Source organism: Ascaphus truei, chromosome 5 (assembly GCF_040206685.1).
Source record: "Ascaphus truei isolate aAscTru1 chromosome 5, aAscTru1.hap1, whole genome shotgun sequence".
Lineage (NCBI taxonomy): Eukaryota > Metazoa > Chordata > Amphibia > Anura > Ascaphidae > Ascaphus > Ascaphus truei.
In genome coordinates, this window is record NC_134487.1 from 187,750,932 (window position 1) to 187,766,044 (window position 15,113).

At 44.6% G+C, this 15,113-nt stretch overlaps 1 protein-coding gene across 2 annotated transcripts in view; it reads left to right on the forward strand.

The window, feature by feature from the left end:
• ADRA1A (adrenoceptor alpha 1A) overlaps positions 1-6,921 on the forward strand; it is a 127,585-nt gene extending 120,664 nt beyond the window's left edge. The window contains exon 2 of one of the 2 annotated variants that reach the window (XR_012801786.1): positions 5,393-5,478. Coding sequence is in view for 1 of the 2 variants with exons in the window: in XM_075601413.1 (XP_075457528.1) it covers positions 5,393-5,907 (515 nt within the window). In the remaining variant the exon portion in view is untranslated. Of the gene's footprint in view, positions 1-5,392 lie in introns of both variants that reach the window. The other variant, XM_075601413.1, reaches the window with a different exon arrangement.
• Positions 6,922-15,113: the final 8,192 nt, after the last annotated feature.

The following is a 15,113-nucleotide window of genomic DNA, read 5'->3' on the forward strand; positions in this document are numbered from 1 at the left end:
TTCAAAAAATCCCACTTATGGATTTAATAATGCTAAATTCCTCAAATTATGGGATGATATCCTGGAAGACTGCTCACGCAGATTAATGACTATACTTACTATAGAGAGAAAGAATGAACTCTCTGAACTTGATCTCAAAATAACTAAAATAAAACATGAGATCTTGAATTCCTCAGAATTGGAAAAACTACCCCAATTGATAGAGGGGGTCTATACAAAAATGAGGAAATTTGAGAATGGGATTATGGTCTCCAAAAATAAGAAATTTTTGAGAGATAAAAATGATTATCTGCTAAATAGGCAGAAAAATTGGAATGAAAAAGATAAAACAAAAGCCAATAAGGGTAATCAACAACTTTCCAAATCCCTAAATATGGTTATTGACAGTCCCTCTTCTCCCAAGGTTATCTGTGGGGATGCCCCCATTAATCAGACATGTAGTCCCAAATTGGGAATAAGTGACAAACATAAGGCGTCACTATCTTCACCTAATGTCAGTGGGCCTAGTACGCCACACATGGGGGCAAGGAGAAAAATCCAGCCCCCACCTAAAGATAATAAAACGAATAAGACTAATGACAATTGGAGAACGGTTAACCATAAACCCCGGGGTAAAAATACAGATAATTACCCAAACCGGGAAAGAGAAGACATCAATCCACATTCTTTCGAGTTGTCCAATAGATTTCAACAGTTGGGAGATTTACAAACTGTTAATGATGCTGATAAATCTATCCATTTTTTTCAAGGGAGAGAAAAACATCATCAGAGAAGATTAGACCAGAAACCAGACAACCCCCCGTCGAGGCCCCAAACAAGGTCAACCACTCTAACAAGACCATATACAGAAGGGGAAAAAGGGGGGGGAAGAAGCCCCCAACACAGGAGAGATACCCGAGTCCGGAGACACTAAGATCCAAAGGTATCTTTAATCTCTCTTCCCTTAGGATTGACTTACAACTATGCAATGTCTTGTCTAAGGGTCTAACATTCGCTCCGACAGCAAACCCTTCGGAGTTTGAATTATTCATAGACCTTCAGAAGTATCTGAGAAAACTGACATTGCATAGGCACTTTGCCAATTGTAAGGAAATAGAAAACAGTATAATGGAACCTTTACCAGTAGCCACTAATCTATACAGCGACCCTATAGAACAACAGACATATAGGGATCTGGAAAGTTTGTTTCGTGAGAACCATACAGATAGTCAAACTGTTGAGGACACGAGAATTTTCCATTCTGGATATAAACCCAAATCGGTTTTTTACCCTTACTATTCTAGAGGACAATATGTCGAGTTGTTTGGGAAACTATTAGAACAAGAGTTCAGACACATCTGTAACTCGGCCTCAATCAAGAAGCGTAGTCGGTCCAATATGACAGCGAGCGAATCCCTATCCATTAAAAACTTGCGCACTAATACTGATATTGTAGTGCGTGAAGCAGACAAGGGAGGGGGAGTTGTCATACAGGACAAAAAAGACTACTGCTTAGAAGCAGAGAGACTCCTGTCGGATCCCAAATCATATAAAAAATTGAAAAAGGACCCTACAGGGGACTTTCTCCTATCACTTAAAGTCCTACTTGATGAGGCCCTTGACAAGGGTATACTGAGAAAATCCGAATATGAGTTCATTTATATTCCATCGCCCACCATTCCCATATACTACCATCTACCTAAGATTCACAAATCGACTTCGAATCCTCCTGGACGCCCCATTATATCGGGCATAAATTCTATGACATCGAATTTATCCCAGTATTTGGATTTTTATTTACAGCCCTTAGTTACTGAGTTACCGTCATACCTAAAAGACACCACTGCGGTTATTAAACTATTACAACAAACCAAGTGGAAAACCGGATATAGATTGGCCACGCTAGATGTACAATCATTGTACACATGCATACCTCATCAGGCTGGATGTATGGCGGCTAGGCACTTTTTGGAGGCATGTAATTTCATTAAACAAACACAAATTGATTTTTTGTTATGCTCCATTGAGTTCATATTAACTCATAACTACTTTTTGTTCGAATCGGAATTTTATTTGCAGATACTTGGTACCGCAATGGGTACCAAGTTCGCTCCATCATTCGCCAACTTATATATGGGGTGGTGGGAGAAAATCACGCTTACTGAGACACCTCCTCCACAGTTAATTCTGTGGAGGAGATATATAGATGATATCCTCATCATTTGGGATGGTACAGAAGCCTCTCTTTTAGAGTTTGTTGCACAATTAAACACGAATACATGTAACCTCTGTTTTAGTGGGGAAAATAGTGAAACATCAGTACATTATTTGGACCTTGAAATTACCATCGAATCAGAGCTAATCTGTACCAAAACATATTTCAAGGATACTAATGTGAATTCTTACATTCATCCGTCTAGTTGCCATTTTAAACCCTGGATTGTTAATATCCCTTTTAATCAATTTGCACGTCTTAAAAGAAATTGCACTAATGATGAACATTTTCAGGATCAGGTACTCTTTCTGAAGGAAAGATTTATCCAGAAAGGTTATGATAAACACCTGATTGACCGTGCCATTGACAAAGTCAATCTCGTTAAAAGGACGAATTTATTAAAAAATAAGAAAAAAAGAGATAAAAGACTTGACTTTAGAAAAGGGTCTATCAATCCAAATCCAGTGGTCACGACTGAGCTTGCACTAACAGGGAGGGTAAGTCACGATGACCCAAAACAAAGCAATAAATTCCCAGTGTTTATCACACAATTTAATGATAAACACAAGGCCATACAATCGGCCATTGCTAAGCACTGGGGGGTTTTATCTCTAGACCCTGTGTTGAGTGCCGAGATGTCGTTGAAACCAAAGATTGTATACAAAAAAGCTCCAAATCTGAAAGGATTAATAGCCCCTAGCCAATTGAAGTCTGTTTCTTGTCAAAAGGGCACACTAAGATCCTATTTAGATCTGAAGGGCAACTACAAATGTAGTAAATGTAAAATATGTACCAACCTAATGAATAAAAAAGAGGTTGTTTCCTCTACCACAAAACGTAGTTTTAAAGTTAATCACTTTATCAATTGTTCCACAACATATGTAGTGTACATTTTACAGTGCCAATGTGGGTTACAGTACATCGGTAAAACTAAACGATGCATGAAAGTGAGGGTAATGGAACACATGAGGAACATCAAAAATGTGCAAAAATTAATTGATAAAAACATGCCCCTAACCCACCTTTTAAAACACTTTCATGATTGCCATCAGTGTGACCCGAGTGGCATTTCCTTCATGGGCATTGAAGTAATTACCGCTAATCAACGCCTAGGCAATAGAGATTTACGCCTAAGTAGAAGGGAGCAATTCTGGATCTATACCATGCGAACGAGGTTTCCTCATGGTTTAAATGATTACATAGAATTGGTCCCTTTCTTAAAAGAATGAATTCTTAAAAGAACGAATTCTAATGAATTAATTATTAGGTGTTCACACGGTTTCCAAGCATTTTTTGCATTTTTAGATAACATGTTTTAGTATTTAATAACTATATATGTTTTAAACAGATTTTTAATACATGTTTACCTTAAAATTGTCCATATCAGTATATACTGGTCTACATTCACTACAGTTATGCTGGTATGATTTTGGATTTATTTAAAGCTAAATTGGGACCTGTTTAACATTGCTCCTATCTAATATGTGCTTTTAATCCTCCCCACATGCTGCAGGGAACTTTATTTGCCTCTGCTTTGTATCACATGTGTTCCTACTTGCTCTAATTACACTAGATCCATTGGCTGCCGCTCTCTACTTAAACTCCAGGGACAACGCTATGACGTGACCTCCTGACGAAGCACCACGTGCGAAACGCGTAGAGGTCACGTGGTGGCAGTTCCTGTGGAGTTCTTTGCAGCCGGTGGGAGCGGGTCCCCTTGTCTCTAGCTGGGTAAGTACTCGGATTGGTCCGGATCCATTCTGTAGTGCGTAGCTAGACCCTGTGGTTACCCCCTGCCCCTACCGAATATACTAGTGTATTATCCAGTCCCGTTTTTAACCCTTATTTGTCATAATCTTGCCGCAATTTTGTAATAATTTGCTTTATTGTTATTTTTATTCCTTGCATCAGTGGATACTTTGTCCACTGTTTTAGATTAATAAACCTATCATACCCTTCAGTGCGCCTGTCTGCCTATTGTTTTTTAAATGAGTAATTTGGTTGCATTTTTTTTCATAAAAAAAAATATTTTAAAGCTGCAGTCCTGCATCCACCTTTTTTTGTTTGTTTGTTTTTTGTTTTCCTATATGCTGCATGTGAGTAGCTTTAATGAGAAATAATTACCTAAACTGACGATCGATCCATTCTCCTGTGATCGATTGGCTATATATCCTGCTGTGTGAGGATATCGAAATGGCCGCCTTCTGACTGCTGCAGTCTGTGAAATGCTGCAGCTACAATGTAACATTATATTACTAAGTGAAACACATTATTGTTACAGCTTTCACCATGGCAATAGACAGCCTGCTGCTGGAAAATCTGTAACAGGTCTGTTTGTGATACTTTGTTGCCCAAGGGTAGAGCTCAAACAGGTCTGTGTGAGAGCCTGTTTCAAAAGAGGAAGTGGATGATATTTTCTAAAGGCTTCTTATAGCAACCACAGGATGATCAGCACATAAAAAAAATTAAAAAATGACATTAGGAGTTGGAAAAAAACATGCAGTCAATTTCATCTAATACTACATAACTGATTTATTAAAAACAAACCATAGGATGTGGGATGTTTTGCTGCTGCCTGCTAACCACTCTATTTCAGCAGCTACATACAGTAAATACATAATATTTCTTAGTGTCTTGTGGACTGAACATCTTTACTATTATAATAGAAGGTACAGTACTGTCGCAGGCTTGGGCTGAACAACAATGGAACATATGTGAAAGTGCCTAGGTTAAATAAATTAAGCATTTATGCTGTCTGTGATTCAGTTCAATTACTGTAAAACTGGCAAAAAAAAACAGAAATAAAATTCCATTAGCATTATGAAGAAAAAATTGTAAGTGCACAGGTTCATTAGTAAAAAGTAATAGTATATACAATATGCACCCTTCTCATACTTATGTCCTATAGAGAGGGAACTTGCATGATAATTTGGAAGGTACAGTAGTGCATGGGTTTTGTATTTGTTTTCCATAAATGTATAGTCAATTCTGATTCCCTAGCAGAATTCCTAAGAAATTGAAAAATATATAGTGTTACTGATGCATTTTGTTATATGCTATTAGGTTTGAGCTCACCTAATTATGTTTTGACAAGTTTAAGATGATTGATTCCTGTTTTTAGACTAAGGATATCTATTATTATACACTCCTTTCTTTGCTTTTATGATAATGTTGCCTGAATTTTTTTTTTCATTACAGGTTCCATTTATCCTTCGGCAAAGCCCTCCGATACTATTTTCAAAATTACGTTTTGGCTGGGTTATTTTAACAGCTGCATCAACCCAGTTATCTATCCTTGCTCCAGTCCAGAGTTTAAGAAAGCATTCCAAAACATACTCCGGGCTCGTTGCTCTCACAGGAGACAAGCAGCAAGCAAATACTCCTCTGGGTTCCTCCTGAACAGCCCAGTCCACGGTGGCTTAAACAAGCACAGAGACGTGGTCAGAATTCCAGTTGGCTCAGGAGAAACTTTCTATAGGATCTCTAAGTCTGATGGAGTTTGTGAATGGAAATACTTCTCCCCATTGCCCAGCCCTTCGACTCCATGTAGAGCACCAACGGACATCTCAAACTGTTCCACCGCCAAAGTGAGGAGTAAGTCCTTTCTGCGGACCTGCTGTTGCATCGGCACTAAGCATGCACGAACGTGCCATAATGTGCCCACCATCAAGATTCACACCATTTCCTTGAGTGAGAACGGGGAGCCCCTCTGAGCATAAAAAGGACCTCATAGATTAATTTTGTTTTTGGGAATCTGTAATCTCATGAGTGGGATGAGAGAGGGATGGAAGGAAAACAGGTGTTGCATAGCGGTATATTTCTTGAACAAACAAGTCTGTTGGTTCAGTTTCAGCCTCAGTCACTTATATTCCCTCCGATATCTTTTCTGAACCTCGACTTATCCTCAGCACTTTGAACCAGGACTGATCATCAGAAGTCTGCTGCTAGAATTCCACTTCAGAGGTGGCTGCATGAGAGCCTTTAAAGCACTTAAGAGCTTGAAGGCGCTATGTAAATATAATTTTTTTTATCAGGAAAAGAGAAGTGGTATTGAAAACCAAATCGACATTATTCCCTTTGCAATCCTTGTGATTCGCAGTTGTGTGTTGATGCTGAAATCTTACTGTATGTGATACACACTGAAGTTAGTTAAAGAGCAGTCCTTTATATTATCCAGAGGCTACATCAGAACCTAAATATGCTCTGTGATAAAGCTCTGTCTCATTTTCCCCAACCCCCAAAACACATTTGGGATTTTTTTTAATAAATTGAAAGAGTTTAGCTTCTGAGTCTAAATTGTGTTAGTTAATAAAATGAGCCTAGCAAGAACGAAACATTACAAGACAGTAAGGCACATGTTTACTAAGCAGTGCTATGCTTATGACACCATCTGGCACCAAAAGACACCTTGCAGCCCATTCACTTGAATAAACCCTAACCTCATTCTTAATGTGTCTTCTGGCTCCATAAGGTGTCATAAAAATAATTTGAAACATACATAGGATGCACACTTCTGAAGGTTTTTATTACTTTATAGCACAAACAAGTCCCTTTTTCAGATGTTCAATACACCTGATAAAGAAATTCAGGAGGTTTGTAAATATATTCATCTAAAACTTGGAACTCTAACATTGTTTTCAAAATCTGCCTCAAATTTTTGTAATTAAAATATATTTTTTGTTGTGAAACCCAAAATATGTTGTTTTTTTTTTGGTTTTGCATGTACAAACTCCCATAAAGCTCTGGTCAAGTTGGCTGTTTGATTCCTGTGCAGCTATTTACTACTATGAACTGGTGTCTTCTTCTCTGATGTCTGTGTCTTCTCTAGTCCATTCTAAATCCTGCATCCAGACTCATTTTTTTACACAACCCTCCTCCTCTGCCTCCCTCCTACACAGGACCCTGGCTACCACTATCATCAAGAATCAAATTCAAGATTCTAGTCCTTACTTATATAGCTCTCAACGATGCAGCAACTTCATACATTTCTGAACTCATCTCAAAAAACTCTCCCACGCGACCTCTCCATTCTGCCCATGATATCCTCCATTCTTCATCCCTATTAGCCACTTTGCCCCCTACCCCTTCTAAGACTTCTCCCAGGCCTGCCCATACCTGTGAAATTCCCTATCTTGCAACATCAGACTCTCCCACACCCTTCACACATTTAAACACATCCTGAAAACTCACTTCAATTAATCCTAATATCCTAATCCTAATTAATTAATCCTTCTTCCCTTCTGCCCCTAACGCCAATCGCTTTACAGTACATGGAAATGAGCATCCAAGCTGATTAGTCTCACTACCAGTAGATTTTAAAAACAAAACAACCTTTCTTCCCCTGTACTCAAATGTTTCCACTCTGTCTTGTTTTTAGAATGTAAGCTCCTGAGAGCAGGGACCTCCTTATCTACTGTACTAGTGTATGTTAATGTTATCATGGTATTAGTTTAAATTCTAGTAAACCTATTGCCACTGTTTTATATTTTTTGTAGGTTATGCACGCTTCATTGAGAAACGTGTGAGTGTTCGAATACACTGTCATTTAATATAGGAAGAACCCAACAAATCTTCAGCTTGGGTAATTTTTGACCAGTAATGGTTGGCTGAAATGTACATAATTATGTAGACAATACAGGGTTAAACTAGTGTATAAAAAAGGTAATTAAACAAATGGAATTAGGGAGTCCCACTCCCTGCCCAACAGAGCTAAATATAGCCAATCTCGCATCTGTTGAGAAAATCTCACCAGCCTTGAAAAGATTTGTGAGTATTTACGACTGGTTTTGAATTTTTGGACTTTACTAGTGTACCAGCGAATTGGGAGTTTTACATATATTTGTCATACTTCACGGATTTGCAGAGTCAGAATGGAAATCCTAAAAAAATGCCCTTATTGCACAGTCTGGTCATGTGAGAAGGGCTTTTAAAATAAGGTGAGATGTAAATCGGTGCTAAAAAGGGTGTGCACTTTTTTTTTACACTCAGTAGAATAGGCCCTACAAACCCTTAAAATACTGTGACAAAAGACAAAGAAATTTCACATAAAATGCGCGTGCTCACCACTCACACACACTTTAGGAATGGAAGTGCATGTAAGTTACAAAAATTACATTATTTATTCATTTTTACATTTTTCATAAATATGACACTTTTGTGGTCATGTTGATTTTTATTATCATGATTGTCTTTTGCTTTTACTGCAAGTGTATTAAAAGGAAATTGTACATACACATACTGCCCCATCTACAGTATACACACACATAGGGTTGCCAGGTGGCTTGTCCAAAAATACTGGACACCCACAACCCCCTCCCCCCCCCACCCTCGAACACATATAAAAAAACACCCCCCAAATACATTTTTTTTTTAAAAACACCCCCATGCCCCCCAAATACATATAAAAACACCCCCACGCCCCCAAAATACATATAAAAAATACCCCCACGCCCCCCAAATACATTTAAAAAACACCCCCACTTCCTCCCAAATTCATTTAAAAAATACCCCCACCTCCCCCCAAATACATTTAAAAAATACCCTCACCTCCCCCCAAATACATTTAAAAAATATCCCCACCTCCACAATACATTTAAAATATACCCCCACCTCCCCAATACATTTAAAATATACCCCCATCATCATGATCTCATCTCCCCAGGCTGGCCCCCATCACCATCTTATCCCCCACCCCATTATCATCATCATCTCACCCTGCCCCTCCCATCATCTTCTCACCCTGTCCCCATCATCTCACCCTGCCCCCCCATCATCACCTCACCCTGCCCCCCCATCATCACCTCACCCTGCCCCCCCATCATCTCACCCTACCCCCCGCATCATCATCTCACCGTGGCCCCCCCATCCTCTCATCATCTCACTCTGCCCCCCCATCCTCTCACCATCTCACCCTGCCCCCCCATACTCTCACCATCTCACCCTGCCCCCCCATCCTCTCTCCATCTCACCCTGCCCCCCTTCCTCTCACCATCTCACCCTTGCCCCCACCATCCTCTCACCATCTCACCCTGCCCCCCAAATTGTGTCCTTACCCTATTTCCAGGAAGGACACAGACTTCTCTGGGCCGCCAGGGTGTGGGCTCCGCCCCTGCTGTCCTCTGATTGGCTCTCCGCTCCTCCAATCAGGGACAGGCTGAACAGACTCTCACAAGTTCTCCTGCCCGGCCACCGTCCGCCCCCAGTCTCAGTACTAGTCTCAGCACTGCCTGCCGTCGTGCCACCCTCGCGCTTGCACTGCCAGCCTTCCGCCGCCGCAATAGTCCGGTATTACCTCCGATTTTATACCGGACAGGCAACTGAATTACCGGCCTGTCCGGGTGAAAACCGGACACCTGGCAACCCTACACACACACACACACACACACACACACACACACACACACACACACTCTGCAACCCCCCCCTATACATACAAACACACTGCAACACCCCTCTATTTACAAAAACACACTCTGCAGTCCCCCTCTACACTGCAGCCTCCCCTCTTTTAAACTCACAAAACACACAGCAGTCCCCCCTAGACCCACAAACACACACTGCAGCCCCCTGTAAACCCACAAGCCTGCAGACACATCAAACCACACTCTGCAGCCTTCCTCCACCCACTGACACACAGTTATCCCCCCTCAACACCCACAAAACACACTGCAGATACACAAACACCAACAAAACAAACTGCTGCCCTCTCTACATCCACAAAACACACACCAGCAGCCCCCTCTCTACACACACTGCAGACACACACATGCCAACAAAACGCTGCACCCCTCCTCCACTTACAAAATACACACTGAAGACACACTGAAGCCTCCCTCTACACCCACACCAACAAAACACTCTCCTGCCCCCTCTACACACACACACACACACACACACACACACACACACACACACACACACACACACACACACACACACACACACACACACACACACACAATTAAACACTCTGCTGGACCCCTTTACTCCCACAAAACACAGCTGACAGACACAAAAACCTTTCCCCTCACTCTCCTGTGCGGAGCTCTCTGCAGGCAGGGTGGGGGAGTAGTCAGTGCCTTGCTGGTACTTCCTGTCAAATCACCTCCCCTGTCTGAGGGCTGATTTCACTCTTTGGGGATTAGAACTTAAAGCTGATTGGCTGAAATCTTGGCAGGTTGCCAAAAATTCCGGGCCATTACTGAATGGATAATGCCCGGAATTTTAACAAATCAAAGAGCAGGGGTGTGACGGTGAGGGGGTAACCAGGCCATGAATAAAGGTCTTATGCCCGGCTGGTTAACTCTGAGCCAAATTGGAGAGATTAGAGTGTCAGCTCTTAAACCCCGTCATGCCACATGCATTGTACGGTAATAAAGAATGTACGTGTATTTTACCTTTCCAAGAGGCTATGAGTTTGAAGGGGGGGGGGGGGGGTTGCAGTGAAAGTGTTGTCGGATTGTGTCTAGGTAGAAGGAGTCCAGAGTTGCCAACCCAAAAATGTGTCCGGGAATCAGTTCAGATTCCCGGGGACATGTAGACACAGACCTCCGGGCAAAATCCTCCCCCGAAATCAGTTGCGCGACCCACCGCCAGGTTTCTCTGCTTCAGCACAGACCAGAAAAGTAAATGAGGGCATAGGGATATGTGTATCCCGGGTACAGTCAGCGGTCCCTAGGTTAATAAGTGTCAAGATTGCAGCGGCAAATTCAAAATCCCCAAAAGATGCTCTTGGAGAAATTGACGCGAACCGGCTTCAGAAATTTCAAGGCAAGAAATTTTCTAAGTCCCACTTTTCGGAGCCAAGTTCTGAATAATAATAATAATAATAATAATAGCATGTTCTTGTATAGCACTGCTAGTTTTACACAGCGCTTTACATATCCATTTTGCAGGCACAGGTCTCTGCCCCATGGAGCTTACAATCTATTTTTGGTGCCTGAAGCAAAGGGAGATAAATTGACTTGCCCAAGGTCAAAAGGAGCTGACACCGGGAATTGAACCAGGTACCCCTGGACACAGGGAATTGAACCAGGTTCTCCAGCTTCAAACTCAGTGCCAGTCAGTGTCTTTACTCACTGAGTCACTCCTCCCTGAAAAGAGAACGTAGCAGTTGCGGCTGGAACTACACGCCGAAAAAAGTACCAGAACGTTTGGTGCTTTCTCCAGGGTGTCGTCTGATAACTCATGCTGATTTGAGTTCCAGGACTTTGTGGGCTAAACCCAAGTAACCAAAATACATTGTTTTATGGACTGTAGAAGCTAGGAAAGGCTAGTTTTTCACCCAGGCCCCCAGTAAGTGTGTTTTTTTGTGAGGGTGGGAGAATAGAGAGGTGATGGGGAGAAAAGAGAGGAGAGGGGATGAGAGCGGTTAGGGGAGGAGAGAGGTGAGGGGGAGAGAAGATAGGTGTGGGAGAAGAGAGGTGAAGGGGAGAAGAAGAGGTGAGGGGGGAGAAGAGGTGAGGGGTGGAGAAGAGAGGTGAGGGGGAGAAGAGAGGAGATATAGAGGGGGCAGTTAGAGGTGGAGGAGGGGAGAAGAAAGGGTGGTGAGGGGGAGAAGAGATGTGATCGGGAGAAAGAGGTGAGGGGGAGAGAGATGTGAGGGGGGAGAGAGGTGAGGGGGGAGAGAGAGTGAAGGGGAGAGATAGATGAGGAGGGGGAGCGAAGTGAGGGTGGAGAGAGGTGTGAGGGTAGGGGGAGAAGGTAAGGGGGGGGAAGGGATGAGGGGGGAGAAGTGGGAGTATGGAGGAAGTGGAGGGGGAAAGGTGGGTGAAGGGGAGATGCGGAAGAGAAGTTGGGGGACAGTGATTTTAACTTCAAACTAAATAAAAAAACAGATACAAATTACCTTAACAGAAGCTATTCAAGTTGTGGAAGAAATATTACTTTGTTGCAAGTAACAAGTTACTAGTTAGGACCCGCCAGCATCTGACAGCACTAGCAGCTGTGTGAGGCTACGGCCACGCTGCCGCGACGTGCGCTTGGCGCACTCACTGGAATGTCAAATGACGCTGCATGCTGAGAGCACTGAGAGCTGATTTCCCTCTTTGTGGATTAGAACTGAAAGCTGATTAGCGGAAAAACTTGGCAGGGGGAGTGACTGGGCAGGTAGGTGACTGGGTGGGTGGGTGGTTGACTTAGTGACTGGGTGGGTGACTGAGTGACTGGGTGGGTGGCTGACTGGGTGAGTGGGAGAGTGACTGGGTGGGTGAGTGACTTGGGTGGGTGTGTGAGTGACTGGGTGGGTGACTGACCTTGACCGGGTGGGTGACTGACCTTGACTGGGTGGGTGCTGCTTCTGCTTCCTTGCCCGCCAATCGCTTCTTCCCCTGCCCCCAATCCCCACGGCTGCTGCTGCAGGAGGTAAGCTGAGGGGGGGGCGAGACTGGCGAGCTAATTCCATGGGGGCATTTCACCCCCCGGCCCCTGGTCCCTGCGGCTGCTGCCGGGGGAAGGAGGCTAGCGCGGGGGAAGCTGGGTTGGTGGGCATGGGAGGAGCTGGGTTGGCGTGCGCAGGGGGAGCTGGGTTGGCAGGCACAGGCTCGCCATGGCGCTTCCTCTCTGTCCTATGTTGGGAACGTGCCCACAGGCAGTAGGCTGGACATCCTGCTTTCCCTGTTCATGCGCGCCGAGTCCTCGGGTCTGTGCATGCGCACTGGATCGCCGGCATTTTTCTGACTTTTTAAAAAAAAATAAAACGGGCACAGCCACGCAGGCTAACTCATGGGGCCCGAGACGCCAACCCCGAAAGACCCCCTAATGTTGGCGGGCCTGAATAGAGGGGAAAGTGGAAAATAGATATATAAGTGAGAGAGGAGTTTTGAAAACCAGGTCAAGCTAGAGGCCGTCCATGTGGGTGCTGACTGCAATCCATTGGTGAAGGAAGAAGTAAAGGAGACAAAGTGAGGACAGTAATATGGCAATTGAAATCCAGAAGGAGAAGCGAATTGGAGTCGGGAGAGAAAGGAATTCCAGGATCCCAGGTCTGAGAGAAAGGTAGATGTGGGGATGAGTAAAGGTAGGTGGCTGATAGATGACAGCCAACTGTAGCGAGAGGAGCTGTTCAGTATTAGCCTCCAAAGAAGGCAACGAAAGTGTGGGAGGCATAGGAAGAAGCCAGTCACGGCAGAGGGAGGAGAAACCCTACACCTCCACCCCTGCCATCAGGGCAAAGGGCGCGGGGAAAAAAGGCCACTAAGAGCAGTTATAACAAAAATATGCAGGGAGCGAGAGAAGAAAAAGTCATGCAAAGAGAGGAATTTGTTAGAAAGTGAATGAGCATTTCTGAGGCCAGAAGAAAAAAAAAAGGGGGGGGGGTGTAGGTAATTGATCTGTATGCAGCTAGAGATGAGGGTGATTAGAAAATGGGATGTGAGAGCGGGAGCAGGTTGAAATGAGACAATGTGCAGGATTGGGAGAGATATTCCCACAAGCAAGCAGGAGAAGCATGGAAAGAAAGAGGTGTGAGAACAATTTGGAAGTGTCTGTTTTTGTATTGCTGATAAGCTTTCCTGGGGCCCAGGACTAGAATTTCCACTGGGTAGTCCCCGTTCCCCCCCTAACCCCCTCCCCAGAGTTGGCGGACATGCAAGACCCCCCATCACTCACATCCCCATCTCTCGCCTCTCCCTCTCTCACCCCCAACTCTCTCCCTCTCTCGCCCCCACCTACAGATGCAGTCACATTTATTTAGCACTTTGCCCCAAGGAAACTGCAGCTGAAATGCAACCTCCCTAAAGCCAAAATTCAGTAGATAAATTGCCCTTAAGGATTAACACAGTGGGGGTCCCTGCTTCTGAATTGGTGTCCCATTCAGAAGCAGGGAACCCTGCTGCCGTGTTAATCCTGAATCCAGAAATGTCCCCTGTTCTGAAATTTCCCTCATGCCATACTTGGACTATGGTTAATCTGCAGCAAGTCCAGGGCAGGGCTGAGATCAATCTGATCATTAGTATCTCTCGTCCTCATCTCTCTTTTCTCCCTTTCTCACCCGACCTCTCAATCCATATCTAACCCCCACCTCTCTACCTCTAACCCCCGCCTCTCTCTCCCTCTCTTGCTCAGCTCTCTCTCCCTCTCTCACCCCATCTATCTCACCCTCTCTGGCCCCCACCTCTCCCTCACCCCCACCTCTCACCATCTCACCTCTCTCCCTCTCACCCACCCCTCTCTGCCTCTCTTGCCCCCACCTCTCTCTCACCCCACCTCTCACTGTCTAGTCCCCACCTCTCTCCCTCTCGCACCCACCCCTCTCTACCTTTCTTGCCCCCACCTCTTTCTCCCTTTCTCACTCTGACCTCTATATCCCTCTCACACCCCACCTCTCTCCCTCTAGCCCCCACCCCTCTATCCCTCTCTTGCCCAGCTAACTCTCCCTCTCTCGCCCCCAACTTCTCCCTCGCCCCCACCTCTTCCTCACCCCCACCTTTCTCCGTCTCACCCCCACCTCTCTCCCTGTCATCCCCACCTCTCTCTGCCTCTCTCGCCCCCACCTCTCACCATCTCACCCCCACCTCTCACCCTTGTCCCCAACTCTCTCTGCTCTCTCGCCCCCACCTCTCTATCCCTCTCTCACCCCCACCTTTCTGCCTCTCTCGCCCCCTCTCTCAAATCGCTCTCCCTCTCTCACCATCCCTATCTTGTCCCACCTCACTCACTCCCACCTCTCACCCCCACCTCTCTTGCTCCCTCTCTTACCTCCACCTCTCTCCCTTTCTCTCTCACCCCCACCTCAATCCCTCTCTTGCCCCCACATCCAATCAAATAATCTACTCTCCTCCAAACAACACAATCATCCCCCCTCCTCCAATCCAACACAATAAACCCCTTCCTCCAAACCAGCACAATAACTCCCCCCCCCCAATACAACACAATTACCCCCCCCCCAATACAACAGAATAATCCCCTCCAATGCAACACT